Source organism: Falco biarmicus, chromosome 3 (genome assembly GCF_023638135.1).
Source record: "Falco biarmicus isolate bFalBia1 chromosome 3, bFalBia1.pri, whole genome shotgun sequence".
In the NCBI taxonomy this organism is placed as follows: Eukaryota; Metazoa; Chordata; class Aves; order Falconiformes; family Falconidae; genus Falco; species Falco biarmicus.
Genome location: NC_079290.1, coordinates 31,237,283 through 31,252,211, shown reverse-complemented (window position 1 = coordinate 31,252,211; position 14,929 = coordinate 31,237,283). Strand labels below are relative to the sequence as shown.

Below are 14,929 nucleotides of genomic sequence, written 5' to 3'. Positions count from 1 at the left end.
CTATAAATTAAGTAAAGTAGATGCTTATGAGACCTGTAGTAGTTTTTTGGTCAAAACCCTAATCCTGAGATTGCGGTGAGGGATCACTAAAACCCAGACAGGCAGAAATCGCTAGGTGTTTGAGAATATATTTCTTTCTTTTAAGATGCCCAGTCTGAACCAATCTAGCAGCTCACGATATTCAAAGAATGAATTGGCATCAACTGTTCCAACTGAATGTCAGTGAAGTACATAACTTGATCTCTCATAGAGGAAATAAAATAGCCATGCTAAAACTGGAACAGGAAATCTTGGCAAGCACACCTGCATTTTCATAAGTTTTTCTTTAAAGAGTATAGTTTACCTAATGCACCTGTCCATATGCTAAGGTAAGTTCTAATGTTCTTAAAGCAGAACTTGTTTTGGAGTCTACACTTCTTTCTTTGGGCTCCCTAAATGTGCTTTCACATATCCTGTCATTCTGTTACAATGCCAAGATGCTAACCAGTTTTTAAATCACAGTAAGCCCTTACTTTTGGTCTAGAGAGGCATTGCACGCAACAGACAGCCAAGTGGAATATGAAATACTGTGTCTGTGGGGGAAGGTCTGGGGTGAAGAGCTAACTGAAGGAGTAGGGGGTTGTGTTGATTTAAACAACTTCTCCTTCCCACCTCCCCCAAAAATTAAAAGTATGTGGTAAATGTAGTGGTGGGGTAAAAAGGGTTTTATTGACTTCCAGTGGGCTATGTAGCTTGCTCCTGGCTTCATACACTGCAATTAAAGCAGTTACCTATGCATAGATTGACAACCTCTGCAGCATATCAAGCACTCATCTGCTCACAGTTGGATGTTTTCTTGTTTGGTGGTTTGGTTTTTTTAAGGGAATAAATGTGTGAAGCGTGACTATTCTCTGAAAACTCATACTTGTCTGTAAACCAAAACAATCTTCTGCTAGTCTTGCAAAATTTACTTGGTTCTATAAACTGAACTGAGTGCCCTCTGGCTCTTTACAGTCAAAATTGGAATCAAGTATGATAAATGTTACAATAGCAGGCATTTGATCTCCCACATATATATTGGATTTGAGGCACCAGTAACAATAGCAGATGTTTCTCTGGCAGTGAAAAAGCACACTTCTCTTCAAACCATGTGGAAAGCAAAAAAGTTCATAAACATACTTATATGGCTAAGAAGAGCTACGTGAGTTTCCCTGTAGCAATGGCTGCTTGATCTTCCTACCCATGATAAGAAAATTGTTAGAAAGCGTGGTATCTAAAGATAAAGTAGATTAAACTCACCCTAGATGACAGTAGTTACTTTGTCCTTTTACAGAATATCTTGCTGCCTGAATGCTTCTACTCCTTTTTTGACTTGCGGAAAGAGTTCAAGAAGTGTTGCCCTGGCTCACCTGACCTTAGCAAGCTCAACGTTGCAGCCATGACAGAATGTATCCTTTTAACAGTGATGATGTCTGCTGCTGTTACAGCTTTGGCTGAATTTTAGAATGGAAATGCGTGAGTAAATGCTTGCAACACGTATTTAGGGGTGGTATAACTTTAACGAGTGACTAGGAGCTGTACTGAGCTTTTTCACAAATGTAAAGATAAAAACATGAGGATGCATGCTCCTGTGGGGAAAATCCTGTATTTTTTTTCTTGATTTCTGTATGGTTTCTTTACTGTCCTTTAAGTTTAAAGAGACAAAACTATACATTTTTGTGTAACTTTCACATTTGTTTGAATTGCTGATATGAATACTAAAAGTTGTGAGGTTGCCTGTTGTATCAGATTTAGGTAAGAGTAAATGTTGGGACACCATCTTAACTTTTAGGAGGGGGAAAAGTTATTCTTGCTGTGACCTTGTAGTGAATCTTTGGCTGGGGAGTGAATCAAAGGCAGCGGTGCTGTTGGCACATGTAGTACTCAGTCTCATGGAAGATGCACGTGTTGCACCTAGCAAGGTGAGGCTGGGCTGGCAATAAGATTCAGTCAATAACAAGTTTCCATTTTCAGTGATAGGTATGTGTAAAATTAATTTCTGAATAGTCTTAAGTGGTCTGTAAACTAGTCCTGTCTGGCTCTTTACTAATCTTAGCTTGGTTTTGTTTGCATGCCATATATAATTAGCGAAGCTGAAACTGGGGCTGTGAATGACTTGGCTGTGCCTTCCTCCTTGCTTCCCTGTCAGTCTTCCCTCTTGCTGCAGGCTCCAGTCCTTGTCTCAAATGTGTTCTCAGATACGAAAAACACTTCCCTTCACTTCCCTGCTGACTTACTGAAGCAAGGACCACAAAAGCTAGCTAGCAAGGATGGATAAAGGAATTTTACAGGTTTTTTAAATATATTTTTTATTGGGTTTTGCTGTAGTTTGTAATAATGTTTTTTCCTCTGACTAGCTTATTATGTCCATACTGGTTGCCATTAAGAGCTAGTATTTTTCAGACTCGAAAGTCTGTGGCTTCTGAATTATTTTGATCTTTCACTGCAGGACTAGTGTTGCCTGGGCTTTGTACCTGTGTTGCAGGGGCATAGATATTTTATGCAGCTATGGATTTTTTTTTTTGGTGTTTAACCATAAGTTTTAATATTGCAGGCTGTCTGCTTTGCTTTGCCATCTGTGAATTAAGATCAGACTCCCTCAGTGAAGGGGCAGAAATCACTTCTCACCATACTTTATAGCTTTGCTTCACACTTAGTGCAGAAGTGTTAATTTTTAATGTAAAAAGCAAAGTAAACACATGTGTTCCATAGTCTAGAAGCTGGATGATGGGCTACTTAAAGTCATGGTCAAAAAACTTAACACATTGTTTAGAGATGCTTTGACACGAGCTCGAGAAGTTAGATAATGGGCTACTTCAGCTGTTTTTGAGAAATGTCTTTGCTTTCTCCTCCTGTGAATGTCTGGTGTATGTCTTGCCACTGTGGGAACAGTCATACAACTGTAGCTGCCTGGAGTGTTACTGGTCAGCTGAGGCACAGTGACAGTGTGTGCTCCCTGCCTGCTGTGAGAGGGGAGCAGACCCCCCTGCATTACTGGGCTGTCAGGAAGCCCCTGAAGAGTCAGCGCCATCTGAGAGTGGTTTTGGCAATTGCCAGTATTTCCTCCGGAGTTCCTAGAGGCTTGGTCAGTCTATGCAAATGCTCTCCAGCTGGAGTCTGAACTCTGGATCAGATATGCTTCTTAAGATATATAAACTAACTAATTTTGTTCTAGTTTAATATTAATGTTTGTGGTTTGTCTTGTTTTGTAACTGCTGATGCTGTTAATCTGTAGGCTTGCTATGTTTATGCAACATGGCTGAAATTAACTGTCTCTGCCCTATATTGCTTGAGAGTGTTGGGGGTGGAAGATGCAGAGACCAAGAAAGTAAAACAATTTTTGTTTTCTGTTTATTGACAAATATGATAGTTTTCTTCCTCTTAGCTCTGCTGAAACATACCAAGTTAATCTCCTCTGTGTCAGAAGCTGTGTAAGTTAATTGCACTTGGAGCGTCCGGACATGCATGCAATACTTGGAATTAAAAAAAAAAATGTTGAAGCAGGTGCTAAGTCTAAAGGCTAGTTCAAACAGTTTTGTGCAGGCTTTTTTTTTTCCTTGCTTCATCTAAGTGGGACAGCTACTTTCCTCCCGAGACACTTACGTAGCAAAGAAAAGAAAATGTCTAAATGAAAAGTAACTTGGAAGTGGTTATGCTGGGGCATGGGACATGAAAACAAATGCAGTGTGTTGAAACGAAGTGGCAGATCAGTGTGCAGAATCTGACTGAGCTCTTGCTATTCTTGCAGAATGTGCAGATCTTCCACCCCATAGCTAAAGGGACTGCATGAAAGGAATATTCCGTATTTGTGCCACACAAACTGTACTGGGCCATGTTTGTTAGCATTAGGTGGGAATAGAAGGTGCTGGATTAGGAGTAGGGTACTGACTAGAGATGCAGAAGACCTGCATTTGCAATCTGGTAGGAGCAGGAGTAGAATGATTTATTTATTTTTAAGTGGGGGGGCACATCCTTCATGTACTTGCATCCCCATTTACCAGTGTGTGAGGTTGTAGTGATCAACAAAAGGGAACTTGTGATATGAAAGAATTAAGGGAAAGCCAGGTATTATTGTATGGTTGTTTAAATGTCTTCCAGAAGCTTTTGTTTTGATCGGATAAAGCAACAAATCACAGGGAAATAGAGAATGTATTCTATTGCTCCCAACAGTCAGGAAGATATGTTGAGTGACTGTGCAGTAGGAGTATATTCCAGAGCATAACGCAGTGGATAGTTGGTGCTTCGATATGTATTTCTTGTAGGCAAGGCAAGCACAATCTTGAAAAAGAGCATAGAAATGTTAAACAGAATAATTGGCTGGGTTATTCTTCCTTTAGAAAGTATGTTTGGAACTTACTTTTTTTGGAAAACTACTTGAAATTGTGTACAGCAATGAAACCATTCCACATCCAAGAGCTCAGGTGAAAGCTTTGTTTCCTGCTGCTGCTCCCCACCCCTCCACCCCCCACCCACAAGAAATTGTAAACTTACTGTACAAATAGCCACTGGTTTCTTTTAATTCAGGGTAAGGAAATGTTTAAAATACCATGACATTTGAGGGACTGAGGAAGAACTGAGACTAGTTGTAACTGTTCTCTGAGTACTACTGCTGCCTAACTTACACTAAAAACTGATTTGAGACTGTAAGAGACAGTCTTCTGGCAGACTTTCTTTAGTCGGTATTGTGTAAGAGTAGTGACAGCAGGATAATTATGAGAAATTTCGAGTAACAAAAAACTTGAGAAAAGCAATCATGTTACAGCAGAGAAAGGAACTCGGGTCTGTTGAAATTATTTTTTTTTTTAATGTGTAAGGATACAAAAGGAACAGGGCTGTTCTTGCACCCTCTGTACCTCCCATACTTGCTGCACTTCTTGATTTGCAAAGCTTGCTGAGCCAGTTTTTACCACTGCGAGTGCCTTCAGGGTGGAGTGAACAAAGCTTGCATGACTATTCATATTCAGTCTGCAGAGGACTCATCCTTTGCCTCAAGATTGGGTGTGCAGAAGCCATTAAATGGCAAATAGCTCTTGCTTCCTCCAGAGCATGGTTTGCTCCACTGACTTCTGAACTGGGTTTGTGAGGGTAGCACCTTACTGGGATATCTGCTTGTTGGTTGTTGGTAGAAACATGTGCTTTCTCCAGAACAGTCTTATTGTGCTGGATATAATAAGGATCTGCAATACTAAAACTTGATTTGGTTGGAGGTTTTTTTTGGGGTGTATTTTTTTTTTTCCACTTGGGTGTCTTAAACAATGATGTGGAGCACTTAAATCAATAGTACTTAGCTCTGGCAATAAAAAGCGTGTTATTGGGTATTACTTGAGAATCTTGTGTACTGCTGTTTGTATTTCCTGTGATAGTACCCAGGAACTGGGTGATAGCAGGTTATCTTTATGCGAAGTAATGTTTAAAAAGATGCAATCTTCTGCCTGAAGAGGCTTAAAAACAGAACAAAGAGAGAAGAGGATCAGTGCAGAACACAATTACAACACTAGTTCATGTTATATTACCTTGGAGCCAAGTTAGTTCAGTATTTCTTTTGCCATAGTTAAGAACAGAGTTGAGACTGAGAAATTTAAGAGACAGTGGGAGGGAAGAAGAGAGGACACTGGCAGTGGGTGGAGCTGTGGTGATGAATCTGAGGAAATGATTTAGAAATTCCTTCCATATTATATAGGCAACCCTGATGCAGAATATGCCTCCTTCCCCTGCTCCCTTTACTAACTTGCAGGAGGTCTTTCTGCAGCTGTGCAGCAAGATTTAAAGTTTCTTGTTTCCCAGCCTGCCTTGTTACTTGAGAGTATCTTTTGCTGTTGCTTCATTTAGAGTGTGTGTGTCCATGCTATTGCATACAGTAGCTTTAAACAGACAGGTCTGTTTTCTAACACTTCTTCAAATGTGAACTTGAATTTATTCACTGCAGTCAACTCTTTCCAATTGCCCAGGAGAGGCAACATTTTAAATATCACTGTACACAAACACATGTGGTCTCCTCTCCCTTCACAGAACGAGGGGTGGCTTTTATAGACGATTCCATTAACAGCTTTTTCCCAAGAGTGCAGCTTTCTAGTGCCTCTGTTCATAGGATTCCACTGTATGTAGTCAGTCTTGTTCATTAGAATTCAGGTTTTCACTTAACGTTGTTATTAACAACTCCCTACATGTGCAGAAAACTATCAGTTTTCTTCTTCAGTCTTGCCTAAAAGCCTTGCTTCTAGCTAATCAGTGGTGAAGGTGTGAGCAGTTTCCCATTCCTGCTTATGCTGATGACTTTCTTCCTCCCCTCCCACTGTGTTTATATTAATCTGGAGTTCCTTGGCACAACTGACTCCCTGTGTCTGAACACCTGGTACCAACTTCTGTTGGCACTAAGGCATTTTTAGGAACTCTATCTCCTGTTGATCAATATTCCCAGGGAAAATGTTTTCTGGAGGAAATGAATGTGGGGTGGGGGAGTTCTTTGTTTTCCTTGTGTGACAGCCTTGCTTCAAATTCCCAGCCTCTTCACACTGCTGCAGTCCCCTTTCTAGCAACTGATTGTTTGTAGGGATCTTTGGCTCTGCAAAAAGGAAATATTGAAATGTCTCTTCAGTTTTGACAGCACAGTCTAACAGCCAAGTGCATGTATATGCATGTCCCTTGCCATAATAGCTATTGAAACTCCTGTGCATCTTCTCTTGACTTTAACAGGGGAAAGATAACACTTCCAAAATATTAATTTAAGAAATGGTCAGGCAAGACCAGGGTTCCGATACCTGTGTCTTCAGCAGCTTCTGGTTCCCTGGATGGGCAGCAGAGACTGCCCAAGTGTAGCACAGTTGCTGCAAGGGGAAGGGTGTCAGTAAAAGGAGAAGCACTCCTCTGCTGTGATACACATGGTGCCCCAAAACATGTGTGGTGCTGATTAGGCACCCACTCTGCAAGGGGGTCTGGGGATTATTTTTCTTTTCAATTCCCCCTCCTTCCCCAGGGGGCAGAGGAGAAGATGAGCTTAAGTGTACAGCTTAGGAAGACTTGCTGCAATGAATAAGTTTCTTGTTGTCATAAACACTAATAGTCTTTTAAACTGTGCTTTGGGGTTTTTTTCATGTAGTTTGTTCAGGATTTTTAGTTCGTTTCTTTAAGAAAACCATATAATGTTCTCAATACTTCTCACCAAAAAAGGTATCAGGAGGGAAAGTAATGGCAATGGCTAGCAAACTGCATTTAGTAAACAGTTGAAGGGGAGGGAACACTGATCTAAGTTTAAGAAACAGAAAACTTAACCTGTGCACACTTAAAATCAACAGTCTCAAAATCAAATTGGCTTCAAAGGGTATTGACTTGGCACAACAGCTTTCCTTTCCTTGCTGTGGAAGAGGAGTTCATTGAGTTGACATTATTTTTCATCTCACAACAAGATAACAGTTAACTCCAAAAACAATTGGACAAAATCTGTTTTGTAGGAATGACTTGCAGTCATCTGACAAATAATAGGGGAGACTTTTTCATAATAAAACTTGTGCTGCCTCCCCAATGATGGGATGATACAACAGAGCTGGTGTGTGGTGTCTATTTCTAACAGAAGCTGTTCTTCTGTTCCCTGCCCTTCCTGTAGGCATCAGCTCTAGGTGGAGAAAGCTCTTTCCTTCTAAGAGGACCCTTGCTATCTCGGACTGAGAAGCAACTTTTGAGCACCAAAATACAGTCTCTTTTGGGTGAAATGTGTCTAACGTAGCTTTTTGGGGATGTGGGCAAATAATTGATGCATTTGACTGTTTTGAATATCTTGCATTACTTTACTGCCATGCCAGGATAGGTCTTGTTTAAGAAACTTTCACTTTTGCTCTAAAGTCTTGACGTGAAGTGATAAGAGAAGTTAAAAAAGCAAGTCCTGTTCCCAGACTGCTATTTCTCTTCTTGTTCTGTTCTTGGTGTTTTTTACCCTACACCCCTAAAAGGAGATGTGAATAGGAAAGACCTTTTTGAAAACTTGCTTTATAAATTAAGCAGTAAAGTTGCAAGTCATCTTACAGTCCTGTAGCCTGGTGTTAGAGAGGGGCAAATATGGCAGGAAGTGGGAGAGATACCATAGTAAACTCTGATTAAGTTGTCTGAGAAAAGCTAGTATGTGTGACTTAAATCAGACTCCCTTTGTGAATGTGGGGGTTTTAATCTGGTCATTCTACAGCCTGTCTTTCCAGGACAGAATGCTTCCTGCTGTTTATTGGCAGAAGAGCTTATTCTTGCTATAATCTTCCAAAATCCTTCAGATCAAAGAAGATACGGGTTGCGGGACTCTTTTGTCTATTGGTTATCTCCAGCAGTGCACTCCTAGCAGATTCTCAAAATGCTGCTGTGTAACAGCACAAAACTCGGGTTGTAACTTCCAATAGGCAAGGTTTAGATGAGGTGCCATTTGTGAATTTTGTCAAAGATTTTTAGGATTTACTTGTTCAGAAAGCATGTGGTGTATCCTCCTGTTTCTGTAGCTTCTTAGTTGATGGTTTGCTTCTCCTTTACCAGATTTTCCCCTAGAGGTTAAAGAAGATGCTAATTAAAGAGGACAGGGCTCAAGTCTCTTCTACATGCAAAAGTGTATCTGTGTGTCAAATATATGTATAATTAATGAGTATATTAAATATATATGCCCTTATTATGGGGTCTCAAGTCCCCATATGCTTTCTGGAGTGACCTCACATTCCCACAGGTGGCAGTAGTAAGAGTCCAAGGCAGAACAGCTAATGTATCCCAGCAGGAAAAGGGATTAAATATTCCTCTGAGAAGTGATTTGCCATCAAGGATAACATGAAAGCTTGTTGCTCTAGCAGGAAGCCAATTAGAAATCTGTTTGGTGATGATTGACTTAACTGCAGCATGAAGATTTAAATCTTGGCAAGAACAGTCCAACGTTTCCCTATGGAGCCTCTCAGGTTGAAGATATGGGAAATATTATTTTAACACTAATATCTGAACCATACAGTAAGTGCTTGTGACGAATGAGTTTTCTCTGCTTGCTTGTTTTTGCTATCTGTCCTGTATGTTGAGGAAGAAGAAAATAACTTGTGCTGTATTTCCTAGATCACCGATTTTCAGATCCAGAAAGAGTAAACTACAAATTTGAAAGTGGGCCTTGGTAAGTGTCTTCTCACTCTTGCTGCATGCTGCCCCTACCCCCACCTTTTTTTAAAGATGCAAAATAAGCTGCACTTCTCTGTATTCCTAATTTACAAATAGCTGTTACCATTCCTTTTACTTACCTTGCCACAGTTGTGGGAATCAATTAGATGCTTTAAGTGGGAAAGGGAACAGATAATCTGTGATCAGATACAAGCTAGTTTTCTTGCTAGTCTTCAGTATTGCTTGTTAGCTGCTGGTAGTTCTGGGTTCTGCTAATAAGTGCTTATTTTTGCAGAACTAACCCTATTGGTACTAACTCTTACGCTCTTCCTGCAATTTGCTTCAGTTACTAAATACACATAATGATTATTTTTTTTTTAATAGGGAAGAAACCTTTCCATAGAGATACTGTGCTACCAGTAAATTGCTTAAGCTATGATTGTCTTCTTCCAAAATGTTTTATACATAAGCTTTACTTACTCTTGACTGTTTCGTTGTTTGGGTTTGGTTGTTTGTTTTTTTTAAAAAAAAAAAAACGCTATCATGCTTTTCTACATACAAACACAGATTTTTCTCAGTGGTTTGCTGGATACTCCCTCTGCAGTATCACAAGAGACTGGTGTTAAACTGATCTTGCTTGAATACATACTTCCCCCTTTTAGATTAAGGAACTGTCATAATGGTACATGATGCCAGCACTTCTGAGCCAAAAGAAGCAAGAAAAGAATGCAACAATATTGGCAGAAAGTGACCAGTGAGATTAGCTCAGGGGTTATGTTTTAGTATTGTTCTAAGCTTTATCCCTTTCACTAACGCAATCCTGGGATGAGGTGGAAGATTCCCAGCTTATTCATAATAGCGGGAAGTACAGAATTAGGAGGTGAGGGGGAACAGTTTGGGACAGACACCTACAAAAAGGCCAGCTGAGAGATTAAAATATGAGCGAGAAACATGACCCTCCTATAACAAGAGGAAACTCTCTGCTGCTGAGCAACAATTCATCTGCTGAATCAATCGTCTAGTCTCTTCTGTGCAAAAACCTGTCCTGGCAATAGCCAGAAAGGCAGCCTTGGGTGGCTGTGAGTTTTGCTGTACATGGCACTCTTAACAAGGAAGAGAACAAAAAAAGTCTGTGGTAATGACCAATTAAACCTGGCTTTCTGTGGCTGAGATATTCCCATGCTAAGCAGGCAATGTAGCCTGTAGCTATATTAGTCTCTAGTAGCACAGTGATGGCCTGAACAAGCAATGTTAAGGCTAAACTCTTCGGGCAGGAGTCCTCTGTGTGCCGAGTGTAACCTGAACAGATTTGGTCTTGGCTTCTGACTGGCTCTTACACACCGTCACGGTACAGATAATAAGCACTAACCTCAGTCACATCTAACTGCTCTGCGTCCATTTCCACCTAGCTAAGATTAGAATAGCAACTGTGTAATTTTATGTCAGTAACCCTGTTCAGACAGTGGAAAAGGACAAACTCTTGGTATGTAAGGAGCAGGGAGTAAATTGAGGGAATGTGATTGAAGAGATGAGAGCTGAAGTAGCAAACAGTGGTGAAGCGGGAGAGGAACGCTGGGAAAGGGACAGCTTAACAGAACAGACATTCCCTGAGGAGAGACATGTGCAGTGGCTTTTGATAGTGGTGGCACTTAGCCCTCACTGCCCTGGCAGTGCCATCCAGCAGACGTGGAGCAGGGACAGGTGCCTGTCCCTGGAGCACAGGTGACAAGCAGGGAGGGTGGTGTGTGGCAGGTGCTGCAGGCAGATGTCTCTGCATTACTTCTTTCTGTGCCTGCAGCAGCAAGATGGAACTTGTGGATGACAATGCTGTTATCCGAGCAAGAGGATTGCCATGGCAGTCATCTGACCAGGACATAGCGAGATTCTTCAAAGGCCTAAACATAGCCAAGTTAGTAGCTAAGAATTTACCTCTATGTTTGTAATGCTTCGTCTGCATCAGTCCTGGATTTTTATCTCTCATTTGATTTAAATCTTGCAGGGGAGGTGCTGCGCTCTGCCTCAATGCCCAGGGTAGGAGAAATGGGGAGGCTCTTGTGAGGTTCGTAAGTGAAGAGCATAGAGATCTAGCACTACAAAGGCACAAGCACCACATGGGGAATCGATACATTGAGGTGCGTGACACTGGCTTTGAAATCCTTTTCTCAACACGAGTGCAAATAGCGTGCCAATCACGTGTTCTCTTTTCTTTCCTTAGGTATACAAGGCAACAGGTGAAGACTTCCTTAAAATCGCAGGAGGTAATTTTTAGGGGGTGAGAAGGAAGGGTTTGTTCCATCAGCACCTGTAACTAAATGGCTCCTGTTGGATGTGGCCTTTCATTTTCTTTCTTGGAACAAGTAGTTGCCTAGTGTGTTAATTATGATGTCCTTTGCTAGCAGCAGTCCAAGGCTCTCTGATTTTTCTTTTTCTTCCTTGCTAATTTCAAGCAGCCTATGAAATAGGGATTTGATCAGGAGAGGTGATCTTGCATATGAACTTAATTTGTTAGGTCGTAGTCTTAACTGAAGGGACCTAAATGTTATTGATGGCTGAAAAACAAAACCAGAGTAGTTTTTCAAAACAATATGACTGCTGTTGCTGTGGAGACTTGCACATAAACCCAAACAGATATTACAGTGTAAATAACAAGGGATTTATGGAACTGATTTTCTTCAAATCAAATTTTTGCCTCAGACTAAAGGGGGAATGGTTATTTAAAGGTAATATTGAAGTATTTGCAGCCTTGAATTGAAAGGCTGCAAAACTTGCTCTACAAACTCTCCTGTGGTCTCTTTTCTTCCCCTTTATGACTGTAAGCATACAGAATTTGAGTTAAGATCCAATAAGCTGATATGTGTCTACAATACTACCTTAAGGTCCCTGTTGGTTCCTGACAGCTACTTGTTTTGGGGATTGCAAATGGCTAACTCTGTGTCTGAGGTTGATCTTTTAGAGTGGTAGAGGCAATTAAGCTGTCAAATAAATAGCTAATTGATAGGCTTAGTAACAGTTATACCATTCAAAGAAAAGACATGGTACACTGACACTGGGGAAAAAGCGGTGGGTGTCTGGCACAACCAAACCTCTTTGCAGAATGATCTAGCTCTAAGTGAAGGGGCCATATTAAGATGTGAAGTTGGTTAGCAGCTAGCTTTGATGGTAGTGTTATAACATGAGCATCAGTGGTCTTCTAGAGTTTCTGAAAGTAGAATTTGCAGACTTGAACAGATTTATCAGGACAGGGTGAAATTCTTCAGCAGATTTCAACATGCCCTTCCAGCTTTCCCAGCACAATGGTCTGAGTGCTCGGTTACTGTATATTAAGGCTTCAGAGCATGCCAAAGTTATTCATAAGTTAGAAATGCGAGGTGCACAGTAGGCCAGGTACTGTTCATGCAAGGGATGCACAGACTGCTTTCCTTGGGCTTGAACATTGTAAGTACTGTGTATTTTCCCCTTGAATAAGGATGAATCTCTTCCAAATGAATTAAGATTATTAGACTTTAATGGGAAGTGTCCTGTACAGTATTTCTAGTTTATCAAAGAGGGTCATCTTTCCTGACTTTAGAGGCAAATACTGTTCTACATGCTCAAAAACTGTCTGGGGAGGAGGTAGCTATACCGGGCCTGCTTGTGATTTTTATGTGGCTGCCCAGACTTAAGTGCTTCTGTATTTCTTTTTGTTACAGGCACTTCCAACGAGGTTGCACAGTTCTTGTCGAAAGAGAACCAAGTGATTGTCAGGATGCGAGGTCTTCCTTTCAACGTAACGACAGAAGAAGTGCTGACATTCTTTGGTCAGCACTGCCCTGTAACAGGAGGAAAGGAGGGAATCCTATTTGTCACATACCCTGACAGCAGGCCAACAGGGGATGCCTTTGTCTTGTTTGCTTGTGAAGAATATGCACAAAATGCACTGAAAAAGCATAAGGACTTGCTAGGGAAGAGGTACATTGAACTCTTTAGGAGCACTGCAGCAGAAGTTCAGCAGGTGAGTGTAAACCTTACAAACAATGGCTTTTTGTAATCCAGAGTCCTACACTGGCATACGGTAGTGGAAGCAAATACTGCTTGGCCATGACTTGAAAGCTTCTCTTCTCACTCTTGACTCTTGCTGGCAAGACTACTGTCTGGATTTCCATGAGGCTTTGCTCCCTCTCAGTGTAAGATCTTATGGTATATGGATGTTCTCAATCACATATAATCAAACCTTTAGGGTTTTGGCTTTCGGTAGCCTTGCGAGCAAGAGCTATAGTAGAAAGTTTATGTGGGTCCAGTGCTTTATGCTACAGATGCTGAATATGCCGAAGTACATGATGGTCTTTAGGAGAAGCCTTGGCAACAAATCTTGATCTTTTGAAAGACTTATCCTTAGTCACTGCAGAAAAACAGAGCCTTTTGATGTAGCAGTCATCTTCAGAGCAGTGTATTTGAAGGGTCTTATGAATTGCCTCTAAGGGCAGGTCTCGGCGATCCTCTGCCAGCACTGGCTACCTAGCAGAGTGCGGCAGGACTTTGGGAAACAGCCTGAAGAGTACCTCTTCTTGCATTAACATGGCTTGGTGGACCATTAATTGCAGTCACACTGTCAAGGAAAGGAAACAGAACTGAGAGGATTGTTTATGTACATCTCCAAAGATTTGTAGAGCTTCAGCTGAGGTCACTGACTTCTAAACATGATTCTGAAAGGTCTTGTCTATGATGCAAATTACAGCCAACCAATAGTCATGTCTTTGTAACCAAGTAATGGTGCTGCTCCGTTCACCCAAATGTGTAGAGATTTCGGTGCCTTGTTTGAAGGGTGACACTGATGATAAGGCATAGCTGCAACACTTGCTCCTGTCACTGTATTTTTCTCAAGTGCTTTCATATTTCTCTTTGTTTAGCAAAACCTTCAGATAGCTGTATAAATGTAAATGAATCTTAATCTTGCTCAGAGAAAGTTAAAGGGTGGTGATTGAATATTCAGTGAACTCTTGATCAGGCAGGGTTTTTACTGTTAAAATTAGTAACAAATCTGAAAGTGTGACTGTTGCTGAGACTGACTCAGTAACACCACCTGTGTTACTTGATGGACTACTGCATCTCAAGTCAGGGCTGTTTGGTAGTGAAATATGCTTCTAGTTCCCAGACTCTCCTAAAGCTTTGCAGAGGAGATGCTTTGGGTAGAAGTGTCACCGTGACTCTGTAGATGATAGAATGCTTTGGGATATTTTCCCAATAAAAATACTGTAGAAATACAGGTTTCATCTTCTAAGAAGATGTCATCTGGGAGTTGCATAACAGTTCAAATACTCCAAAATAAAGTGACGTTTTTCAAGAAAAAGATACAAGTATTTACTTCAAAATACCTGAATTCTAAGTAGTGCTGTTGTGGTTTAAGCCCAGAATCTAGCTCACTTGTTTCCTAAAATACTGCCCAGAGTGAAAATAGATGGCATTGGTGTTTATGTTCGGTTCCTCTGAGTTGAAGAGTAAGTAAGGAGGCTTTCTGTAACCTCTCTGTTTTTCTGTTTTGCACAGGTGCTGAACCGGTACTCTTCCACACCTCTCATTCCTCTCCCAACACCTCCAATTCTTCCAGTATTACCTCAGCAATTTGTGCCTCCCACTAATGTCAGAGACTGTATACGTTTGCGTGGTCTTCCCTATGCTGCTACTATAGAGGACATCCTGGAGTTCTTGGGGGAGTTTTCTACAGATATTCGGACCCATGGAGTTCACATGGTACTAAATCACCAGGTTGGTAGGCACCACATTTCTAGCCACTCTGTGCGAACTGCCTGTATATGTGAACACAACCCTCTGA

General features: G+C 41.1%; 1 protein-coding gene across 3 annotated transcripts in view; it reads left to right on the top strand.

Annotated features, from left to right (window-relative positions):
- ESRP1 (epithelial splicing regulatory protein 1) overlaps positions 1-14,929 on the top strand; it is a 34,901-nt gene that overhangs the window by 3,079 nt on the left and 16,893 nt on the right. For all 3 annotated transcript variants that reach the window (XM_056333062.1, XM_056333064.1, XM_056333061.1), the window contains exons 4-11: positions 1,313-1,427; positions 8,884-8,982; positions 9,082-9,136; positions 10,919-11,029; positions 11,120-11,252; positions 11,336-11,378; positions 12,810-13,111; positions 14,644-14,862. In XM_056333062.1, coding sequence (XP_056189037.1) covers positions 1,313-1,427; positions 8,884-8,982; positions 9,082-9,136; positions 10,919-11,029; positions 11,120-11,252; positions 11,336-11,378; positions 12,810-13,111; positions 14,644-14,862 — 1,077 coding nt within the window. The remainder of the gene's footprint in view (positions 1-1,312; positions 1,428-8,883; positions 8,983-9,081; positions 9,137-10,918; positions 11,030-11,119; positions 11,253-11,335; positions 11,379-12,809; positions 13,112-14,643; positions 14,863-14,929) is intronic.